This window comes from Rhinatrema bivittatum, chromosome 2 (assembly GCF_901001135.1).
Source record: "Rhinatrema bivittatum chromosome 2, aRhiBiv1.1, whole genome shotgun sequence".
Taxonomy (NCBI): Eukaryota; Metazoa; Chordata; class Amphibia; order Gymnophiona; family Rhinatrematidae; genus Rhinatrema; species Rhinatrema bivittatum.
The window spans coordinates 119,964,505-119,989,638 of record NC_042616.1 but is presented as its reverse complement, the minus strand read 5'-3'; the positions used below and the strand labels follow the sequence as shown (position 1 = coordinate 119,989,638).

The following is a 25,134-nucleotide window of genomic DNA, read 5'->3' as shown; positions in this document are numbered from 1 at the left end:
GGCCTACCCCTGAGGGATCTCGGAAATCACCTCAGGAAATTTCAACTGGGGGAAGGACCCTTAGGTATCACCACAGGAGAGCGGGGCTCGTCTGGAGAGGTAAGATTTCTTCTTTGGTTTGAATACTCTAACGCTGAGCAAGCGTGTATAGAGTCCCAAACTGCTATGGAGACGGAAAATACTGAACAGTAGAGCTTCCTGCAGAGGTATATGTAGTGTTGACGTCAGATTGAAATCTGACTCTGTCTCCAACTGCTATCAGGAGCACACTGTACCCATTGGTCCTGAGTCCATCTGCTGCATGCTAGGAAATAAACAAATTGACTGTCGTCCACCTAAGGTTGGTTATGGCCAATGATTCTAAATTGGGGGTAAACTTTTTATGTCAAGAACTCCATATGCTAGATATATGGCGGACCTTGCATCCTAACAAGGTGCATTTTACCTTTTACTCTAACCCACCCCAGTTGTATTCCCGCCTAGATTAGTTATTAGTATCGGAAAGCATTTTCCCCGGGATTGTCGATGCTAGCATTGGTGCTATTTCATTTTCTGATCATGCCCCGGTGACTCTCAAGCAAAAGGGGGAGCGAGGACCTTGGTGTCCTTTCTCATGGCGCATGCGCCCTGACTTGTTTTTGGACAAACAGTTCCATGCTCACCTGTAGGCTCAGTGGAAAGACTATGTGGAGTTTAACACTTCCACAGAGGTCTCTCCAGGAGTTCTTTGGGAGGCTGGGAAGGCTGTGATGCATGGTGTTATTATAGTCTATGTTGCCAAAGTTAATAGGCAGTGTAATATGGAAATTTTACGCCTCACGGGCGTGCTCAAAAAAGCGCAGCAACAATACATTCACACCATGTCGTTAGCCGATAAAGATTTGGTGGACCAAGCGCATACCAAACTCAATTCTTTACTACATCAGAGGGCCTCTAAATCATTGAAGTATTATCAATTTCAGTTATATAAGTATGGCAATAAAGCAGGCCGAATGTTAGCTAACCTAGTTCGACCTCGGAATCAGCAGACGGTCGTTACCGGTATCCGAGGTTGGCATGGCGGGCATAAGACGATAACAGCAGACATATCAGCTAGGTTCCTGGAATATTTTAAACTGCTGTATGCTAAAAGGACACCTAACCCGGCTGTCACAATTTTTTCAGGGGCTGAACTGGCTGCGGCTGACTGCGGATCAGCTAGTGACCCTGAACACACCAATTAGCGATAGTGAGGTGTATGCTGCGATACAGGGGTTGAAGGTGGGGAAGACGGTGGGCCAAGATGGACTAGGGGCTGAATTTTATAAAATTTTGAAGTTTCAGCTTCTGGCCCCCCTGTCCCAACATGACAATGAGCGGCTTACCCGCAAACGGCTCCCTGATGAGGCCAACCGTTCGGTCATTGTGGTTCTGCCCAAAAAGGTAGGTAGGTTCGTACAGGCCTATCTCCCTGATTAATGTTGATGTAAAGCTTTTAACGACCATCCTTGCCAAAAGATTGAATGGTGTTTACCTGCTATAATTGATTTTGACCAGACTGGATTTATTAAGGGGAGACAAGGGGTCCGGAATGTGAGGCACCTCATAGCAGCACTCAGTTATCACCTGACCAAAGAGGCTTTGATACTGAGTCTTGATGCCAAGAAAGCCTTTGACTCCATATCATGGGAATATCTGTTTTGGGCATTGAGGCAATATGGACTCTCAGGCCCGTTCATGACCTGACTCGAGGCACTATATTGTAATCCTAGTGCGTGTATTCTGCTGAATGGTTCCCTCACGGATCCTTTCACATTACAATGTGGGGTATGGCAGGGATGCCCGCTATCCCCACTTTTATTTGTGCTTGCAGTGGAACCACTAGCTAATCGATTGCGGGGAGAAAAGGAATTTTAGGGGCACAGTGTTGGCAGCCACCCTTTGAAAATAGCGCTTTTCGCTGATGACATAGTATTATTTGAAGGGCGCCTGCACCATAGAATTCCGGTGATTATAAATATTCTTGATCAATTTCAAAGTATTGCCGGGCTGAAGATTGATTTTTCTAAATCTGAGGTCCTGGCACGAGACCCAGCGTTACCAGAGTCATGGGGCGACTCTTTCCAATTTACATGGGCTCCCGGTAAGCTTCAGTAGTTGGGGGTCTGGATCCCCAAGGATTTGGGACAAATGTATAAATTGAATCTTTCTGTAATTATCACTAAAGTACAGGCGCAGTTGTTGGTGTGGCGCTCTCTACCACTCTCTCTGTTTGGCAGGTGTGCACTGTTGAAAATGGTAATCTTTCCAAAAATTCTTTGTGTGCTCCACATGCTTCCTTGCTGGCTAACTGTGTGGGATTTAAAGCATTTGTGTTCAAGTATCTTGAAATTTTTGTGGAGGGGAAGGCTGTCCGTATTAAATATACTACTCTTGAAAACACCAGGCAGGTGGGCAGGTATGGGATGCTGGATTTTCGGCTTTATAATGTCGCCTGCCAGCTGAGATTTGTGGGAGAATGGCTAACAGACAATTACTGTTACTGTGAACAAGGGTTGTGAGCAGGATGACGCTCTGTCTGTTACAGCTGCAGCTGCTCTGTCTGTTACAGCTGCAGCTGCTCTGTCTGTTACAGCTGCAGCCTTCCCAACTCCGCACTTTGGACTTCCCTAGATGACTCTTGAACCCCTGTATTTGTGCCTGGAGGTGGATGTGGGTGCTTTATGGGATGACTTCCTTGCTGATGCCACTGGTGGGTAACTTAGACTTTTTACCAGGCCGGGACTCTGAAGGTGTCTTTCAGCAGTGGGCTAGCCGTGGGGTGGTTTTTGCCTCTCTCACAGGCTCTTGGATTTTCAAACACTGAGTTAGTATTACCACTTGTCCCCACGCCACTTCTTTGCCTTCTTACAGGTCCGATACTATTTGCAATCTCTTGCGTGGAGGGAAAGCTGCAGAAACTGTTTTTGCAAATGAAATGTTTGATGTAGTGTGCCTTCATACTACCATTGCTGGTTGGAAGTCTGTGGGCCAGGCTCGCAGAACAAGCGACTTCCTATGGCCGCTGGCTGGTCGGTGGTCCACTATCTTGACCCATGATATTACGGTGGACTACATGGTGAATTGCTTCAAATCTCTCTATGCTCAAAATCCAGATGTGGGGCTTTGCGAGCTGCAGTTTCGACTTCTTCATTTGACCTACTATGATGATGTTTGCAGGTTCTGGATGGGCCTTACTGACTCCCCATTGTGTATTAAATACGGCCAGGAAGAGGGCACTTTATTACATCGTATTCTGCAATGTCCGAAGCTCACACAGTTCTGGGCAGCAGTGATGGATACTATTACCCGTTGCACAAGTATGGCTACTCAACTATCTGGTATGACCGTATTGACTCACCCTTTTCTGGCATCAGTACCGAGCACTTCCTCTAAGATAAAATTCAAGAGAGTTGTCACCCTGCTGGCATGCCGCATGATTCTATCGGTGTGGGTAGAACCAGAAACATCTCCCACCATAGCGGCCTGGCACAAGTGGATGGCTATGTTCATGCAGATGGAACAGATGGACTATCTTGCTGGGAACCACAAAAGGGATAAGCAATATGAGGGTTGTTGGCAGGCGTTGTTTGCAATTTTACTCCTGGAAACACAAACTGGTTTGTTGGAAATAGGCTATAATGTGTTATGGCTTTAAATTCCCTGGTCTCGGGGGGGGGGGGGGGGGGAGTGGGGGCATATTGATGTTGTGGATGGGGTGGTTGGATAAAGATATGTCTGGGGGAATTGGGATGACTGTGCTGTTGGATATCTGAGTGGTGAAATGCATGGAGGCCTACTGCATGAGGTAAAGGGGGAAACGGGAGATAAAAGAAACTAAGGGCAGCGAGAATTGCACTGAAGTTGTTATGCTGTATGTATAGTAATTCTTGGTATTGTAAGTACATACTGTTGTTGCAGTATTATGCCATGTTGGCACTGGCTGTACAATACTGGTATTTCAAAGATGGCTGCTTATTCTTGCTGCTAATAATAAAAATTATTTTGAAAAAAAAAAAAAAAATGAGAGTATCTCTTGATTCACTGAAGGGCCCCAAAAGGGACATGGGGGAGAGTCCAGAGGGATGCCCCAAAAGTTCAATCTGTACCCGCAACAAATGATGGAAAGGACCCATCGGACCGAGGTGTCTGCAAAAAACCATAGATGAACCCTGAATGGAGGGGCCCCCCTTTGAGGGTACAGGTGGCTGGCTTACACTCCCTCCTAGTCAGTCAAAACCCCGTAGCAGGGCTTTGCTGGGGCACCGGCTGAGTCCTTGGAGCTTGTTGTTGCCTCGGGCAAGCCCTGGGGCCAGCCCACTGAGACCACGCCCTGGTCACCGGAGGGTAGTACCTGCATGGCCAATAAAAGAGGCGCCTCGGCCCTTGCCGTGAGGGCTTCTTGCCTGAGGACTGCGGGTCCGAGGTGCTGGCAGAAAGGTGCTGGAAGGTCTCATGATGACCCTTCAGCTGTGCTACTGCCTCCTCAATCCTGTCCCCGAAGAGATTCTCTCAGTACAGGGCAAGTCCACAATACGCTCTTGAACCTCTGGATGGAGGTCGGAGGCTCGGAGCCAGGCCATACGGTGGGCTCCAATGCCCACTGCGGCTGCTCTCGCCGATGTCTCAAACACATTGTATGCGGACCGGACCTCATGCTTATCACATTCCAAGCCCTACTGGATCACTTTCAAGAAATCCTCCTACAGCTGCTGAGGCAGCAGGCACTCAACCAGCTCTTGAACCTGCTTCTAGAGGTTCCTGAAGAGTTGGCCCATATACAACTGGTAGCATGCAATGCAGGCCGCCAGCATAGAACCCTGGAAGACTTTCCTCCGCAGGGCTTTTAGAGCCCTGTGTTCTCAGCACGGGGGAGCTGAGGCATGGGTTTGAGAATGCTTTGCCTTCCGTAGGGCGGACTCCACCACCATGGATGGGTGCAGTACCTGGTGGCATTCAAACCCTGTGGTAGGCTGAATTAGATACATTGCATTGGTCTTCCTATTCATAGGAGTTACTGAGCTGGGGTGCTCCCAGAGCCGGACAAACAATTCTTTGAAGATGTCACAGACTGGGACAGCCACCACCTCCTTAGTTGCATCCACAAACTGAATGACTTCCAGCATCTTGTGCCTGGAGCCCACCTCAGTCAGGAGCTGGAAGGGGACAGATTCCGCCATGGCCTGAACAAAGCTGGCAAACATCAAATCCTCTGGAGGGAATTTACGCCTCTCTTCTGAGTCAGCAGAAGACAACTTAAAGCATCCTCTCCCCACGAGTCGTATGGGCCATCCTCCTCACTGAGATCGCCCAGGGACACTGGTGGGGGAACCCTCATTACGCTCTTGGCATGAGGCACAGGGAACAGGAAGTTCAAAGGGCACCGAAGGCACCGCAGGCATCGGAGGCACTGGGGGCTTTGATAGACACGAGGGGCTCAGACAATGCTGGCTGCGGAGTCGGCCTTGGAAGAGGCGCCACTGGACCTAACGGTCCTCCCTCATCCGAAGAATCGGCAATGGGAATGGTTTCCATGGTAGGCAGCATCAGTGCCCCCGGGGCATCTAAGGCGCCCAGGGCATCGGCAGCGGTTGTGTCAGCAGGGCACCAAGGAGCATATCCAAGTGCTCCAGTAACAGTGCCAGCATCAACGGCACTGGTTCCGGGATCGGTGGTGGCACCAACAGGACTGGTGGCTTGATGCCTTGTAGGGCTCGGCCAACTGCGCTCTAACTCCTCCTCGAATTCTGCCGAAGAGAGAACAGCTGGAGGAGAAGGCGGCATTGCCTGGTCTCCCTCGGAGCCCCGAGGAAGATCGATGTGCGGCACCGATATCATTGGGGACCATCTCAGGCCCTCAGCCTCGATGGAGGGTGTTGCCTCCTCGGCCCGGGGGGCCACTTTGGGCCAACGCCGGTGCCTTCCAGAGCTTTGTCTCATGCGAGGGCGGAGACTGATGATGGTGCTTCCTTGCCTTTCCACGGTGCTCGGCCCAATCTTTCCCCGGTGCTGAGGGTGACTTCCCAGCCCTGGAAAGGGAAGAAAGAGATGTAGGCCAGTCCTCAGCACCTAATTCGACCCGCAGACCCAGCGGTGGAGAAGACAGTATGGCCCTGGTAGCTACCAGACTCTCCTTTCCCAGGGGTGTCGATGATCCTGATGCAGAAGTCAAAGGACTGTACTTCCTGGGGCCAAACAGCTTCTCCATTTACCTAGACAGGCGTGCGGAGACCCTTGGGGGTCATCTGGGCACAGAGGGGCACCCCCTGACGTCGTGCATTTCCCCCAAGCACAGAACACAGACTTCGTGGACATCTCAGAGGGCACTGCGGACATCGGCGAAAGCTTGATGACTCCATGTCAAAAAACAACCGACGAGCAGTAGATAGTCTTCAGTCACCGGGGGACAGAACTGTTGGGAATCAACCACAAAGAGTGTAAACTCACCACAACACCCACTAACTGAGGCCAGGATGATGTCAAGGGGACCTGGTGCAGGAAAAAGAAAAAGAAGAACTCGAACGTGGCAGTTTTCCGAGAAAAAACAGCACAAGTTCCACATCCATGAGACAAAAGCTCCACGGAAAAAGAGAGAGTGAAGAGGGACCCCGCATGGACACGTGGATAGTAGATTGCTAGGCATGCTCAGTGTGCCAGTCAAAGTTTAAACTTTGACAAAACATTTCCATGCCGAGCTCCATCTGATGATGTCACCCACTTGTGAGGACTACCATCCTACTTGTCCTAGGAGAAAATTCGAATTAATCACCGGCAGATGTACCAGATCAGAATGTATCATCTTGAGATAGTCTATGATTCTTAGACTTTCGTCATTATGTGATTATAGGAAACCTCACAGTTAAAGCTGAATAGCTACATGGTGGTAAGTATAGATCTGTTTAGTTCTATAATATAGATATATGATATGTAATTTGCATGATAATTTCTTTTGCAGAAAACATATAAAAGAATTTAAAAAAAAATTCCTGCTGAACTTTCTTGTGGCCAAGAAAGTAAGTTGCAGCTCTACAAAGAACTACTTTTAATACTGACCTCTGCTTTGGCAGTAATTTAAGAGCAATACTCTACTCCTTATCCTCTGGGGTGAGGACTCCCATCCCTCATCAGCCTCAGGAGCAAGAGCCCAGGTGAGGAAACAACCCCAATTTCATGCTTGGATGTACATAAGAATAGATACTGGGTCATTTGGCTAGTAATTAATATTGTTTTCTACTATAGATAGATAGATATAGAGATAGATAGTATACATATACACCAAAGTTGCTCAAATCAAACTCCTGAAAAGTTATAAATAACCTGTACAGATATAAGGACCATTCCTGGTTATGTATAATCTGCTACCCACAAAGAGAGCAATTTTACAACTCCACAAGAACCTGAAAACGAACTTTCAAAGGGAAACATCAGGAGCAAAGTACATACAGGGATTTCAAAATAAGACCCCTGCACGTACTTTACCTCCCCTACCTGGCCCCTATTTACAGTGGCAAAAAGTTAGCATTCTGTGAAACAATATACATACTTTAGGCTGCTAAGGGGAGAAAGCAATTTTCAGCCTCCTGAAACTTTTAATATAGAATGTTTCATTATTACCTGTACACAAATAATGTAACCATGTAAGTTTCCTTCCACTGAAATGCTGACTGTAAAATAATTCAAACTGCAAAACAAAATGAAAATTGCATCACATTAATTCTAACAAATGATCCTTTTCAGTCTCAATATTCAATGGTCCAAATATCACTACATAGCTTTAAATAGAGATAACATGAAAAATCATGATTTCAGGTCATGAACAGAATTCTCATGCATTATGCAGTTATCGCCTAGATGGGGTATTCATAATCTAAAATCACAAAAATACATACTGTGAAATTTATTATATTTTACTGTTCAAACGACTTTGTAACATTCAAAGTCACTTGAATAAATTTGTTTTAAATTATGTCTCTGCTGATATCAGGTCACAATCACAAAACCTACCACACCGGAAGAATTCAGAAAACAGGCAGGATTTAAGAATATAACCTCAAGGTGAAGTCTATTAATTTCCTTACCATGAATTCTGCTGGACCAGTTCAGACACGTGAGTTTAAACTACCCTACCAGTAGATGGAGATAAAGAAAACAACTCTGCCTGTGATATCACTGTTATTAGTGGTAGGGCAGCAATGACATCTGCCAGCATCCTTATGACAAAGCAATGCAGTATAACCAAACCCCTTATAAAGCTATAAAAACCTTTGAATAACCACAGAGAACCCTCGAAGAAAAATCCTTTTCCTTAGCACACTGGAATAGAAGGGAAGGAAAAAAACCAAAAAGGAACAAACATAACAGATTCAGAGAACTTCAGGCTTTCCTAAGAAGGAGAAATAAGGAGCTCCTTTCTGAGAAATGTGGGGCTTCTCAAGCAGGGATAAGCAAAAAATATGCAGCCATTGACTTTCCAGAAGGGTCCTGGACTGATCTAGCAGGATTCAAGTAAAGGAAATTAACAGATAAGGCTAAATTTCACCTTCCTTATCATCCTGCTAGACCGGTGGGAGGTATCCAAGCCTCTAGAAGGCAGGGCTGTCTTAAGCACGCTTGCTCAAAGGCTGTTTCCACTTTAGCTTGAACATTCAGTCTGTTATGTTTAGTGAAGGAATGCAAAGACAACCAGGTGGCCACCTTGCAAATATCTTCTGGCGAAACTGCTGCAGCTTCTGCCCACAAAGAAACCTGAGCTCTTGTTGAATAAATCTGTAGACCTTTCAAGCATGTATGTTGAAGAAATTCTCTCCTGGATTCCCTGGGACAAAGCTGCCTGAGAAACTGCCTCACCCTTGTGTGACCACTGAACAAAATGGCCCAAAGGGATTCGTTACCCTAAGATATCTGAGGAAAACCGAATGTACATCTAAGAAATGAAGTGAGCTATTCTTTCCAAGGCAATCCTCCTATGCAAGGGCTGGAAGTAATATCATCAAATTCAAATGAAACAGAATACTGGCAGGTGTCAATCTGCACTACCACTATCATCAGTGATGATGTAGCTGGAATATTTGTGTTTTCTGTCTTCATCTGTTGGCAGGGTGGTATAAACCAGGGTCTAGACTGGTCTAGCAGCATAAAGAAATTGATATTTTTCATTATTCTCTTTAATTTAACCCTTTGTGCCACCTGTTTTGTTTTTCAACTTCTATGTTTTCTTTTACTTCTTCTTGTTTACCTTTCTCTTTTCTTAGTTGTTATCCCTTGTTAATAATTTTCTTGTTATTAATGTTTCAATGTATTTGACAAAGGTAACATTTTTCCTGCATCTTCTGTTTTAATGTAAACCGGCATGATTTGTATTTTATACAAGAATATCGGTATACAAAAATTAATTAATTAATTAATTATTAGAAAAGTAAGGGGCATTCCAAAAGAAAATTCGTTCTTACCTGCTAATTTTCATTCCTGTAGTACCACTGATCAGTCCAGACTCCTGGGTTTTGCCTCCCTGCCAGCAGCTGGAGACAGAAAATTTCACTGACAATGTATATTTTATTTATTTATTTACTTACTTATTTATTTAGAGCTTTTCTATACTGGCATTCATGATACAATCATATCATGCCGGTTTACAGATAACAGGGGGTGCAGTAACTTTGTACATTTAACAAGTGCATAAGAAACAAAAAGTTACAATATAACAGGGTTGCTGGAACTGGTGGAGGAAGGAGACAATAATTAAAGAATTTATACAGAAGTAAATTATTTACATTGAGCAGTATTTACATTGTGCAGCAATGGTCTGTTAATGGATATTAGACTCGGGAAAGGCTTGTTTAAATAGCCAAGTCTTAAGCCTTTTTCTTATATAACCTAGTGTGCCACCTGCAGTCCTTCGGTATTGGCCTGTACCCAAGCCAAGATGACAGCAAAAAACATAAATTTCTAAGCAAGCTTATAAGCAAACTCACTCCCCTCCAACAAGCTGGAAGACGGTGAAGTTGCCCAAAAAGACAATGGAAAACTCATTTCCCAAATTTAACATAAGCAATCAGCACTGAAAACCTCCAACATCTCTGCACTATATACAAAGCAACAGTACAAGCAGTGGACTCTCACTCCCAGTAAATGGGTGGGTCTCTGGACTGATCTGTGGTACTACAGGAACAAAAATTAGCAGGTAAGAACCAATTATGCTTTCCCTGTATGTACCCAGATCAGTCCAGACTCCTGGGATGTATCTAAGTTCCCCTTAAATAGGGTGGGACGCGGAGAGTTCCACTCGTAGAACACCCTCACTAAAGCACATGGAAGCCAGACCCCTGACATCCAAGTGATAATATCTAGCAAAAGTGGGCAACAACCTCCCAGTAGCCGCCCAGCAAATTTTATGCGGAGACACCTGCTGTACTCAGCCCAGGAAGTCACCTGAGAATGTGTCAAGTGCACCCTTAAACCCCCCTGCAGCGGGTGCCCTTTAGAAATGTAAATCGACTTGATCGCTTCCTTCAGCCATTTCACAATTGTAGCCTTAGATGACTTATTTCCCTTCTTTGGACCACTCTACAGTACAAAGAGGTGATGCGATCTATGGAAATCATAAGTGACCTCAATAATGCATGCCTCCAATCTAAGAGCCTAAGCTCTCCCGCATGAGGCATAGATGAATCCAAATCTATAAAAGCTGGAAGCTCTACTGTCTAACTAAGATGGAATGCTGAGACTACATCAGGCAGAAATGAAGGCACCATGCATAAAGATACCTCCAAATGACATTTGTAGGAAGGGATCTCGACATGATAGCACCTGGAGCTCCGAGATTCTCCCGGCTGAACAAATAGCTGCCAAGAAAACCACTTTAAGAGTCAAGTTCTTAACCATATCTCTCTTTAGTGTTCAAACCGAGCCTCACACAATCCTCTAAGGTTGAGATTCAGATTCCAAGATGGCCAAATGTTCCACACCTGAGGATGTAAGTTCTTAGCTCCATGAAGGAACCACAGACGTCTGGATGTGTGGATCGAGGATACCCTTGAACCTTACCTCGGAGACAACCCAATGTCGCTACCTGGATACTCAGAAAAAAACCCAGTCCCTTGACCAGAACCTTTCTGTAGAAAAGCCAAAATATGCAACACCGTAGCCTGAACAGACTGAGTCTGCACTCCTTCAACAGCAGACCTGGACTTGAAGATCCTCCAAATTTGCACATATGTCAATAGAAACATAGAAATGATGGCAGAAGACGACCAAATGGCCCATTCAGTCTGCCCAATAAGCTTTCACTCTTATTTTTCTCATACTTATCTGTTACTCTTGGCTCTTATTGGTAACTTTTTGGTTCTAATTTCCTTCCCCCCTACCATTGATGCAGAGAGCAGTGCTGGAGCTGCATCAAAGTAAAGTATCCAGATTAATTGATTCGGGGTAGTAACCGCCGCAACAAGCAAGCAAGTCCCACTCCTATTTGTTTACCCAGACTATGCAATTCAGTCCTTGTTGGTTGTTGTCAATGTAAATCCTCTTATCTTCATTCCTCCCCCCCCCCCCACCCCCACCGTTGAAGCAGAGAGCAGCGCTGGATATGCATTGCAAGAGAAGTATCAGGCTTATTTGGTTTGGGGTAGTATCCGCCGCAACAAGCAAGCTACCGAATTGATCAGTAATTTTGTTACTGGAAAGTCGGTATATAAAAATGCTAAATAAATAAATAAATACTCCCCCGCTTATTTGTGAATGCAAATCCTTTTTTCCACATTTCCTCTTGCCGTTGAAGCATAGAGCACTGTTGGAGTCGCATTTACCGTGTGTATGTCTATTGAATAAGGGTATTATCTCCATGTAGTAGCAGTCTTTCCCGCAAGCCTCCCTCTCTTCCTTCACATCCTCTAGACTTTATGGATCCACAGTGTTGATCCCATGCTCCTTTGAAGTCCTTCACAGTTTTAATCTTCACCACTTCCTCCGGAAGGGCATTCCAGGCATCCACCACCCTCTCCGTGAAGAAATACTTCCTGACATTGGTTCTGAGTCTTCCTCCTTGGACTCCTGGTTCTGCTGATTTTTTTCCAACGGAAAAGGTTTGTCATTGTCTTTGGATCATTAAAACCTTTCAAGTATCTGAAAGTCTGTATCATATCACCCCTGCTCCTCCTTTCATCCAGGGTATACATATTTAGGTTCTTCAATCTCTCCTCATAAGTCATTCGATGAAGACCATCCACCTTTTTGGTCGCCCTTCTCTGGAGCGTCTCCATCCTGTCTATGTCCCTTCAGAGATACGGTCTCCAGAACTGAACACAGTACTCCAGATGAGGCCTCACCAAAGACCTGTACAAGGGGATAATCACTTCCCTTTTCTTACTCGATATTCCTCTCTCTATGCAGCCCAGCACTCTTCTGGCTTTAGCTATCGCCTTGTCACATTGTTTCACCGACTTCAGATCGTTAGACACTATCACCACAAGGACTCTCTCTTGCTCAAGATGTAGAAGATGGAAATAACTGCTTCAGAATATCCCCTCCATCTCAGTTTTCTCCTCTCAGAAGCGAAACAGAGAGACAGAAGTGAGCCACCTTACCCAAAAATATTGGGCCCTGGTGGAAAACAGTCAACCGATGACCAAACCTCAGGGGCCCATATATAGCCATGTTGATCTGATCTAGGAAGCATGGTCGATGTGGCCACTCTGGAGCTACCAGGTTCACGTTGCCTGGATGTTTCTCCATCCGCTGAAATCCCTTATCCACCAGAGGCCTGGGAGGGAAGACAAAGAAGAATCCCTTGAGTCCAAGGCAGCACCAGACCTCTGATTCCTTTGTACCGTGTTCTGTTCAGGGGCTGTAAAACTGCGATGCCTTGGTATTCTCTTTGGTTGGGATATCCCCATCTTCTGTGAATGAGACATATCGCTGTCTCCGACAGCTCCTATTCCCTGGGGTCTAACGTTCTCCGACTGATAAAATCCGCCTGAATGTTGTTCACTCTGGTGATGTGAGACACTACCAGCTGCTGCAAGTGCTGTTCTGTCCAGAGAATCAACTCCTGGACCTCTCGAGCTGCTGCCTGATTCTTGGTTCTGCCTTGATGGTTGATGTAGTTCACTGTTGTCGCATTGTCTGATTGGATCTGTACTGGATGGTTGCGTAACCTTGGCAGACAGGCAAGCAACGTGAAATGCACCACTCTTGTCTCTAACTGATTAATAGGCCATGACTCTTCCTGTTTTGACTACTGGTCCTGTGCTGACTGATCTTGCCAAACTGCCTCCATCCAGAAAGGCTTGCATTGGTGGTGACTATTATTCAATTCGGAATCTCCAATTCCACACCTGTCCCTGGCTGTCCCCTGGCTTCCCCCCTCTAACAGAAGAGGAAGATGAAACTCTTCCAATAACGGATTCCAGCAGGAGAAGAGCCCCCTGCAGAGGCCACATATGTGCGAACACCCAATGCATTAATTCCAGTGTCGATGCCATAGAACCCAGACCTGTAAATAGCCCTAGATCCTGGGCACCGAAAGATCTAGCAGAATCCTAATTTGACTCTGCAATTTCAGCAATCTCTCCACCAGTGTGTTGATCTGAGCTCCCAGATACTCCAGAGTTTGTAAGAGGACTAAATGGCTCATTGGTAAGTTCATCACCCATCCTAGAGACTTCAAGCGTATCAGTACCTTTTGTACCGATTGTCAACAAAGGTCATTTGATTTTGCACGAATAAACCAGTCATCCAGATATGGATACACTAACACACCTTCCTTTTGCAATGCGGCTGCCCCCACAACCATCACACCTTGGGGAAGGTATGTGGAGCCGTCGCCAGTCGAAGGGAAGGACTCGAAACCAAAAATGTTCCCTTAGGACCATGAACCTCAGGAATCTCTGGTGCTCCAACTGATGGCTATGTGCAGATATGCCTCTATCAAGGCAAGAGATACCAAGAACTCTCCCTTGCATACCACTGCTAAGACGGACCTCAGAGTTGGATCTCAGAGTTTCCATGCGGAAATGGGGAACCTTGAGTGCTGCATTTACTTTCTTTAAATCCAATATCTCTTGAATTGGATATGGGGGAGGGGGAGGAAGAAACAGGATACTTAACTTAAAATTGACCTCCAGCCACACTAAGTGTGTTCAGGGTCTGAACCAACAAACTCAGCAAGACATCTCTGTGAAAAAAGAAAAAATCTGAGCAGAGTCCAAAGCAGCTCTCACTCATATGCAATTTCTCCTTCTTCTAGAAGTGAGAAAGCTAATTCCCCATCAGAATCCTCCGATGTCTCATGATCCACACCCCCTTGAACATTACCAGGGACAGCCTCCCTGTGGCAGTTGCCCACCATGACTGACAAACGGACAGAGAGGACTGAATTGCTATCAGACATCACGTCTCACAGATAGCAAGGCGCTTGGACCTGTTCGTCCCCAGCGCCTAGCTCTCCTGAACTCTGGCTCTAGGCAGCCTCCTGTGTGCACACCAATGCCACCTTGGCTACATGCAACCTCTCTAGGATGCGCAGAAATACGCGTTCACGACTAGGTCACAGTCGTAAGCGCACAAGTACATGCGTAAATACACGCTTCTATAGGCCATGGTCATACATGCACAAGTAGCTGTGCAAAAATGTGCTCAAGTTTAGGTTGCAGTCTTATGCGCATAAGTATCTGTGCCAAATACGCGCTCCAGTCTAAGTTGCAGCCAATACACACTCAAGTACTTGCGCCAATATGCTCTCAAGTACCTGTGCAAATATGCACTAAAGTCTAGGTTGCAGGCGTACATGCTCTCTAGGTCATGGCCTTATGCGCCCAGGTCCCAGCACATGCAACCGCCATGCAGTGAGAATGTGTGCACACACCTACGCATGCGAGAAAAGAACAGCTGCAGTGTCCTACCACACAGCTAAGTAAAGCCTGCCTGCACCTTCAGGGCGTTTAGGCCCGGATCAGTTTAACACCTGGCACTGAAAATCATCAGCCTGAAGAGCTTCTCAATAGCTTAGGCCTCTTCACTGGACGAGAATCCATGGAGACTGGGGCCAAGAGCCAGCATCTTGCTAAGCACACTTTGCGCATAAGCAAATTCAAACTGGCAGAAGACCTCTACCAGAACCAGAGACTCCTGCTTAGTGCAAGTGCCTCTCTGCCACCTTTGCGAGACAGTGAACCGCCAGCAATAGTTGAGGAGGGGATTCCCCTGACTCTCTCATTGAAGCTGCTAGGGAATCGAAAATAGCCGCCGTATCTGCGCTGACAGGGAAAGCCTCAGGGCTAGACCCCGTCACCTGTAAGGCTTGTTCTACCGTGCGGTCATGCTTGATGCAGATCCTCCAACACTTCTGCTGCACGCACACGCTGTTCCTCCCCGCACTTGCGGCACCACCAGCATCTCAACAGCAAGCAGGAGAACAGTCCCTCAGCATCATGGAACCAACACCTGGTCTCCTCTGCCTGCAGAGAAGCTGCTGAAAAACCCCATCGCTGAGCTCCCTGAGCTGCTGAGGTAGCTTCCTCCCCTAGAACCTCACTACTGTACATATTCCTCTATCTAATTCCTTGATCTCTCTTTTTTTTTTTTTTACTCTCTAAGAACAAATAAAGATACATAGAAACCAATACTTTCCTTTGATGCAGAGGCTCAGGTTCCAGGATCGCAAGCCGCATGGCAGATCAGAAAAGCCACTGGCTATATCAGTCTCCTTTTGTCATACTTTAGCAACCCAGTCCAGGACAAACCGCATAAAAGGGATACTTCCCTGCTCTAATGGGCTTGAACTGCAGAACTGCCAGCAGGTTCCACCGCTGTCTCTTCGGGGATGAGGGATCTGGACCACCAAGATGTTCACCCCATGGACCTCCGGACTGAGCTATTAGGAGGGTCACCAACCCCCTGCTCATCCACCTCAAACCAGGGGGGATGGCCCCACCAGGACCTCACAACACCCTGGGAGGATCCAGAAATGTTGTCTTTTAATCTTTGTTTTTTCCTCTCTAGACTGCATGTTTTACACCATCTATCATCTGCTGGAGACAGAGAAATACTGAGGGATTGCAGGTGGCACACTAGGTTATGTACATTGTCAGTGAAACTTTCTCTGTCTCCATCTTCTGGCACGGAGGCAAAACCCAGGAGTCTGGACTGATCTGGGTACGTACAGGGAATTATAAATTTGTTAGTCGCATTCATTTTGATAAGGGTGGTGACCATCATCTGTCACTGTTACAGTTTACACATCTATTTATTACAAAAATTAGATTGGGGGGGCCAGGGATTCCACAGTTAGCAGGATGGGCACATTAATGTTTGTCTCAGATATGCTGTCACTGAACAGATCGGCAATGCCATTACATCACAAACTGTACATCACCCCACATTATTAAAAAGTTACATATTTAGGGAGTAATCTTGTAACATTGTACATAAGTTAGCTGGCAAATATGTGCATAAATTAAACCAATTTTCAAAGCAGACTTCTGTGCATAAGCCTGTTTTGAAAATTATCCCAGCAAACCTGTGTATACACAATAATACCTCTATCTAGTGTGCACAGTTTTTCAAGAGGATTTATCTGCATAAAGGTTGATTTTAAAAGCCCTATGCGTGCCAAAGCCAGGAGATACGTGCGTGTTTTGGGCTGGTGTGCGCTGCGCGGATTTTAAGAAGTGCCTGAGTATGCACATTATCTCCCGGTCTGCGCACAAATCGAAAAGGCGAAAAATGGATGGCGTGTAAGTTTTAAAATAAAAAAAAAAAATCAGGTCTAGTCAGCGGGGTTTGAAGGGTCAGTTTTAATAGGATAAAAGGGAGGCTATCTAGCTAGGGGAGGGTTAAGAAGTCCTATCCTTTACCAGGGCGAATAGAACAAACTGGGGAAATGGGTATTTGTGCCACCGCACGTGCCTAGCAAAATCCTTCTACTTACTTGGTAGAGATGGCATTTGCGCGCACAAAAAATCACACGCGCATGTAGGCACATACAGCCAAATTTATAACATGCATGCACATACGTGAGTATGTTATAAAATGGCTGAGTCCATTCACACAAGTTGGCATACTAGTGCACATACACGCCCGTGCGTTTGTTTGAAAGTTACCGTCCCCCTTGTTAAAATCAAAAAGAACGTGCTTAAGGCCCAACCTTGCCCAGACTCCCCATATGTGTAATTTTACACGGGTACTGGTCGTGCGGTTTTCTAAAGGGCCATTTCTGCAGGTAAAAGCACTACCCTATCCACATAAGTTCCTTTAAAAATTACTTTCTTGGATCATATATACATCTGTAATCCATCTAGAGCAGAGGTTCTAAAACCTACGTGGGGGACCCCCCCAGCCAGTCAGATGTTCAGGATATCCAAAATGAAAATACAAAAGATACATTTCATGTCCTCTGAAAAAATGCATTAATTTAAATGAAATAGGGAAAGCACTTTTGGGAGAAATTTGGAATGAGTTTTCAAAAGTACTCTGTTGTGAAAACACTGCATCCCATACTTAAAGCCAGAAGATGAAAGGAAGAGTTGAAAGAATTAATTAAATAATCCTCTTTCCAGGAACCATTTTCTAGGCAGTACTGAGCAGTGAAAATATGGATGGAAGACCAAGAGGCAGCCCTGCAGATATATTCTATCAAGCTGATACCATAACGTGTGCGGGAAAACGGGCAATCAGTGTTGAGCGTCTGCCTTCCCAACGCGTGCCAGCCACCTCTCCTGGGCGCGTAATACTGTATTTAAATGAGCGGTCGTGCTAAAATGGAGGTGCTAGGGACAATAGTGCATCCCTAGCGCCTACTTAGCAGCGGAAACCCAGGAGAGGTGGCAGTCAGTGGTTCAGAAAATGGACGCTCAATTTTACGAGCGTCCCTTTTCCGAAACTGCTGACAGCCATGGGTTACGAAAATGGACGCTCGTAAAATTGAGCGTCCGTTTTCCTAACGTGATCCGCAGGCACTTTTTTTTTTTTTTTAACCTTTTTGGTTCCTCCGACTTAATATCGCTAGGATATTGTCGGAGGATATACAGAAAAGCAGTATTTTCTACTTTTCTGTACACTTTTTCGGACTGCTCAGAAATTAACGCTCGCCATTGAGCAAGCGCTAATTTCTGAGCGTAAAATGTGCGGCTCAGGCGCACATTTTTTTTTACGGTATCTGGGGCGAATTACCAATAGCCTCATCAAAATGCATTTGCAAATGAAGAGTGCTATTAGTTTCGGGGGGTTTTGGACGCGCTAAACCCCTTATTGTATAAGGGGTTGTGGACACACATCCAAAACGTGCGTCCAACTGCATGTTAAACAGTGCGTTCAGCTGAGTGCACTTTACAGTATCAGCCTGTATGGAAGCAGAGCAAAGACATGCTAAGGAAGCTGCTGTAGCACTAACCTGATGGGCTTTCACCTTACTTTGAAAATGTTGACCTAACGGATTGTTGAATTAGGAGATGCAATCAGAGATCCGATATGAAAGAGTCCTTTTTGTAACTGTGAAATCCCTCTTAACTGATTTAAAAAAACCAAAAAAACAATTATGAGGACATCCTGTGAGATTTTGTTCTTTCCAAATAGACGAGTAATGCTCTTCATCAGTCCAAAGTGTAAAGAGCTTCCTTGCCCTTATGGCGGTGAGGTCTTGGAAAAAATGCTAATAATACAATGGATTGATTGTTACAACGAATTTTCAAAATTGTCTGTTGTGAAAGAACTGAAGATAAGAATAGTACAAGACTAGGATTCACAATTCACTTACTCTTTTGGACAGAAAAAATGGTCATAAAAAAAAAAATAAACCCACTTTTCAGGAAAGGAATTTTAGATCTGCTGTTGACAATGGCTCAAATGTCAACAACAAAAACTACATTTAGATCCCAAAGAACAGGGGGAACCTTAACTGGAGGATTCAGCTATGTGAGGCCTTTCATGAAGTTGGTAACTATAGTTTGAAGGGAGACAGGAGCACCATTACAACTGTAATGCCCTTGTAGCACACAAGCTGGGCATTAGCTTGTTGCTTTCAGACTTTTTGGGGGTGATTATATGATTCAACAAACATTATGAAATTTTAAAATTAGATTCTATAACCCAACAGATATAACTTAGTTGTGATACTGATGGGGTTTTGAAAATTCTGCATTTGGGAGTTGGCATTATTATTTTAGACATTTGCATTTAAATTATATTTCTTGGCAAAATCCCATGTGAGAATTGTAATTTAAAAGATTTGAAGTGACTGGTCCAGGTCAAGTCCCCTCATTTATTATATGTTCAATAAAATAGCCTTCGTTTCATGTAGTTGCTCAGTACTTGAGGAACCCAGGTTTTATAGACTGACAAGTACCATATTCTAGCCCAAACTTCCGAACCTTATTAAAATCTAATAGAGTCTACATAAGTATTGAACATCATGCAAAATGCACAAAATAAAAACAAAGAGATAAAAAGTTTAGGAAGAATTTAGCCTATAGCCCAGTAGCAGCGCTGTGAATTGCACTGTGGAAGACCTGCTTTCAATTCCCTATTTGGGCACATTCCGAACCCTCTGGGGAAGGTACAAAGTCACATTTAACATTCATAATATTTTGTATTTCTAGACTACCTTTCCAGATTTAGCTCAAGGCAGTTTACAACTTTTTTTCAGGTGGCTGGCTTACAAGTGCATTTGCACTAGCCAGAGGTTGGTATTGGGCAGATTGCAGTACCTCTGCATACTTCGCCCCAAGGATGACTTCAGAAAACAGCACAACCCACCTCAAGCAGTCAGCCAGGTACTGGGGGATATTGTGGTGCATCTGCATACTTCTTCCAGCAGTCTCAGGGAATATTCCAACTCAATTGGGCTTCCACCAGCTGGCCAGGAGATGCATGGCATAGCATTACCTTAAGTCAGTAGATTTTTTTCTCCCCTCTCTATTTCCTATGGCTCCAATACATCTATTTTTATTCCTTGCTGCAAACCACTATTAACAGCAAGTCTACTGTCCCCACTCTCTACATTCTTTATCTTACCTGCTGTTTTGTCTTCTGCCCTGTCCACTGCTCTTGAGCTTCAAAGTTTTCTTCTTCTTATCCAAACATCTCCAATCCTCCTGACAGATTCTCATCATTGTTGCTGTGATCAGACCTCTTATCCCCTTTTCCCTGTATTCTCCTGCTCCTGCTCTTCTTCCCAGGTTCTTATGGCCTGGATTGGCCACTGTTGCAAACAGGATGCTGGGCTTGATGGACCCTTGGTCTGACCCAGTATGGTATGTTCTTATGGTTTTTTTTTTGTTTTTTTCATCTTGCCTTGACTGAGACTTGGCTTTCCACTGAGGAGTCTGCTTCAGTTGCTGCTTTCTGTCATTTAGGTTATGTTTTCTCCTATATAACTCGCAAACGTAGGTTGCAGTGGTGGTGCTGGACTGCTCCCCCCCCCCCCTGTAGGTTTCAACACTTTCTTCCACCTCCATCCCACTTCTTTTCTTTCTTTGAGACCCACTCCATCCACCTATTCATTGCACTACCTCTCTAGGTAACTGTCATTTATTTACTCCCCTCTCCTTTCTCACTGACTTTAATTCCTGGTTTTCCTTCTTCCTTGAACCATCTTCCCCTTCCCTTATTCTTGGGAACTTTACCCTCCATGCTGATGACCCCTCTAACACTCTTTATGCCTCAAAATTCCTTGCCTTAACCTCTTCATTTGCCCTCCAACTTTTCTGTACTGCCCCTATTCACCAGCATGGCTACTGCCTTGACCTAATCCTCTCTTCCAACTGCTGTCTCTCAGACTTCTCCACCTCAGTTCTTCCCATCATCTGATAACTTTTCGACTAAATCACCTTCCCCTACACCTTCAGGAATCCCCAAGCTATCGACACCATGTATTCCTCTTCACTACTGTTTCATTTTTCTTCCCCTCCACTGCACTGTTTGAGTCAGCTACAAGGCAATTTCTTCTTACAACACTATACTCTCCTCTGCTTTATACACTCTTACCCCTCCTATCACCTGTCTTGTAAGGTGCACCAAACCCCAACTTTGGCTCACCCACAGAATCTGCTTCCTATGTTTCTGTATTCATTCTGCAGAGCATCTCCAGCTAAAATCCTGTACCCATGCTGACTCCATGCTGACCTCCTTACAGTTTGCTATTGCTCTTGCCAAGACTACTATGTCATTGTATGTTTTTCTTGCAGTTTTATAGTAAACTGCTCCACTGGGTTTGTTAATGGAAATGGGGTACTGAAACAAAGAAATTCAAACACGACCTTAAAACTTGGTTATTTCAAAATGCCTACAACCTAACAAACTTTTTTGAAATCTGTACTTGCCCCTTCATGGACAAACTCACCATGAACCCATCTAAAGTACACAATACCTCATTACTTTCCAATTCAGCTTAAATACAAATATTTGGGGCTTCCTTTCCCCTCCCCTCAATTTTTCCCTCCAGCACCCTCTGTCAAAAATACTACCTCATCCCCTTTCCTTACCCCCTCCCCTGACCTCTTGCTAAAATGTACAATTTTTGAACACACCTAGTGAATGTAACTGTCTACCTATGATTTTTATGTCCTGATGTAAACCGTTGGAATGACGGCATATAAAATGGCTAAATAAATAAATAAGGTAAAATAATAGTAATAATAAATAATACTCTGACAAACTCTCTTGATTCCAATTGTCACCATCTTTTTGCCACACTCAATTCCCTCCTCAAACTGTCTTTGCCTCCCCACCCAGATTATGAATGACTACTTCCATGACAAGGTTCACAAAATTAATTCCAGGTTCTCAACCTGGTCACTACTTTTTCTATCTTCCCCTCCCCTCTCCTCAATTAATTTCTCTCCCCTTCCCTCTGGCCCATACCATCAACTAGTCCCTCATTTTCTCTTTATACTAATTCCCTTGGTGCTCTGATTTCTCATGGTTTTTAATACCATCTTTATGCTGATGGCTCAAAGTTTTACCTCTCTACACCAGAAATTTCATTAGGAATCCAGTCCTAAATCTCAGCTTGCTTTTCTGAAATTGCTGCTTAGATGTCCCATTGCTACCTTAAATTCAAAATGACCAAGACAGTTTTCCTTATATTCCTCCACACCCACTTCCCATCTTCCCTCTATATTTCTGTGGATAACACTGTCATCCTCACAGTCCCCACAGACCGTAACCTTCTATACATATATCCAAAACACTATGTCCTTATTCTCTCTGTAACATCACCAAAATCTGCCCCTTCCTTCCTGAATCCACTACCAGAACACTTATATAACGTTCTGCTTAGACTACTGCAACCTGCTCCTCACAGGTCTCCCAGTGGACATCTCTCTCTACAATCTATCCAAAATTCAGCTTAACTTCCACTAAAGTTGCTACAGCCATATAACCTCTCTTCGAAAATCACTACATTGGCTCCCTATCCATTTTACAATTCAAGCTCCTCTTACTAACATTCAAGAGCCTTCACTCTGCAGTTCCTCACTACCCCTCTTCTCTTATCTTTCCCTCACCACCCATCATGAACACTATTCATCAGGCAAGTGACTCCAATCTATGGCCTTCTCCTCTATTGTCAACTAGACTCCCTGCTTTTCACCTGGCTGCCTAATATGGCTGGAACAGTCTTCCTGAACTGGTATGCCATGCTCCCTCTCTTGCCTTATTCAAATCCAGTCTAAAAACCCACCTTTTTGAGGCTGTTTTAAAATTTTAACCCTTGATTATCCTGCTTATTAATCATTTCCTTAATAATTGAAATTCCCAATTCTCTTTCACTCTCCGAAGAGGAGGGCATTACTAGCTGTGTGCTTCAGGGATTGGTTCTTGGACAGGTTCTTTTCAACCTCTTCATGAGTGACATTGTGGAAGGATTATTGGAAAAGGTTTGTCTTTTTGCTGATAATACCAAAATCTGCAACAGGATAGACAGCTAGGAAAGTGTGGAAAACATAAGAAGGGATCCAGTGAAGCTCAAGGAATAGTCTAGGGTCTGGCAGCTATTAACGCTAAAAAATGCAGAGTTATGCAATTTGGCTAAAACAACAAAACAAAAGGGAGAGGTATACTATTGGGGATGAAATTCTTCGAGGAATGACAGATGAGCGAGAGCTGGGGGGAATCGTACCTAATCATATTAAGGTGGCCAAAATGTGGATAAGCGATGGCAAAAGCTAGAAAGATTCTTTGCTGCATAGGGAGAGAATTGATCAGCAGAAAAAAGGAGGTGATATTGCCCCTATATATGTCCCTGGTGAGACCTCATTTGGAATACTATGTACAGTTCTGGAGACTACACTTTCAAAAGGAAATAAACCGGATGGAGTCAGCCCAGAGGGTGGGTTCTAAAATCATCTCATAACTCCTCATTCTAGGGCCTCTTTTCTGTTGAAAAAGGCTTACCTCCTATGCATGGAAACCTTGGATGCATTAAAATGTCTTTATCATATAAGAACATAAGAACTTGCCATGCTGGGTCAGACCAAGGGTCCATCATTAGAATTAGGGCACCTCGACAGTGAGGTTCCAATAATAAGAAAAGTAGTCCAAGTGCCTGTAACTAAAAACTCACCTGAGCTAAAAAATTCTAACTTATCCCTATCAATTAAAAAGCAGAATGAAAATACAAACAAAAGACAAACTTTGAAATGTTTGTATGCTAATGCCAGAAGTCTAAGTAGTAAGATGGGAGAATTAGAATGTATAGCAGTGAAAGATGACAGACTTAATTGGCATCTCAGAGACATGGTGGAAGGAGGACAACCAATGGGACAGTGCTATAACGGGGCACAAATTATATAGCAATGACAGAGAGGAGCACCCAGGAGGCATAGAGTCCAACAGGATAAACATCCTGCATGAGACTAAATGCACAATTGAATCTTTATGGGGAGAAATCCCTTGTGTGTCAGGGAAGACTAAAGTGATAGGAGTATACTACCGTCCACCTGGTCAAGATGGTGAGACTGACAGTGAAATGCTAAGAGAAATTAGGGAAGCTAACCAAATTGGTAGTGCGGTAATAATGGGAGACTTCAATTGCCCCAATATTGAATGGGTAAATGTATCATTGGGACACGCTACAGAGATAAAGTTCCTGGATGGAATAAATGATAGCTTTATGGAGCAATTGGTTCAGGAACAGACGAGAGAGGGAGCAATTTTAGATCTAATTCTCAGTGGAGCACAAGATTTGGTGAGAGAGGTAACGGTGGTGGGGCCGCTTGGCAATAGTGATCATAATATGATCAAATTTGAATTAACGACTGGAAGGGGGACAGTAAGCAAATCCACAGCTCTCGTGCCAAACTTTCAAAAGGGAAACTTTGAGAAAATGAGAAAAATAGTTAGAAAAAAACTGAAAGGAGCAGCTATAAAAGTAAAAAGTGTGCAAAGGCGTGGTCATTGTTAAAAAAATACCATCCTAGAAGCACAATCCAGATGTATTCCACACATAAAGAAAGGTGGAAAGAAGGCAAAACGATTACCGGCATGGTTAAAAATGGAGGTGAAAGAAGCTATTTTAGCCAAAAGATATTCATTCAAAAATTGGATCCAACAGAGGAAAATAGGAAAATGCATAAACGTTGGCAAGTTAAATGTAAGACATTGATAAGACAAGCTAAGAGAGAATTTGAAAAGAAGTTGGCCATAGAGGCAAAAACAGTAACAAAATTTTAAATATATCCGAAGCAGAAAGCCTGTGAGGGAGTCAGTTGGACCGTTAGATGATCGAGGGGTTAAAGGGGCACTTAGAGAAGATAAGGCCATCGCAGAAATATTAAATGATTTCTTTTCTTCGGTGTTTACTGAAGAGGATGTTGGGGAGGTACCCGTACTGGAGAAGGTTTTCATGGGTAATGATTCAGATGGACTGAACCAAATCACGGTGAACCTAGAAGATGTGGTAGACCTGATTGATAAAATGAAGAGTAGTAAATCACCTGGACCGGATGGTATACACCCCAGAGTTCTGAAGGAACTAAAAAATGAAATTTCAGACCTATTAGTAAAAATTTGTAACCTATCATTAAAATCATCCATTGTACCTGAAGACTGGAGGATAGCTAATGTAACCCCCATATTTAAAATGGGCTCCAGGGGAGATCCGGGAAATTACAGACCGGTTAGCCT

General features: G+C 44.4%; 1 protein-coding gene across 7 annotated transcripts in view; it reads right to left on the bottom strand.

Moving 5' to 3' along the window:
• CUL2 (cullin 2) overlaps positions 1–25,134 on the bottom strand; it is a 323,154-nt gene that overhangs the window by 92,405 nt on the left and 205,615 nt on the right. For all 7 annotated transcript variants that reach the window (XM_029588577.1, XM_029588576.1, XM_029588575.1 and 4 more), the window contains one exon: positions 7,633–7,699. In XM_029588577.1, coding sequence (XP_029444437.1) covers positions 7,633–7,699 — 67 coding nt within the window. The remainder of the gene's footprint in view (positions 1–7,632; positions 7,700–25,134) is intronic.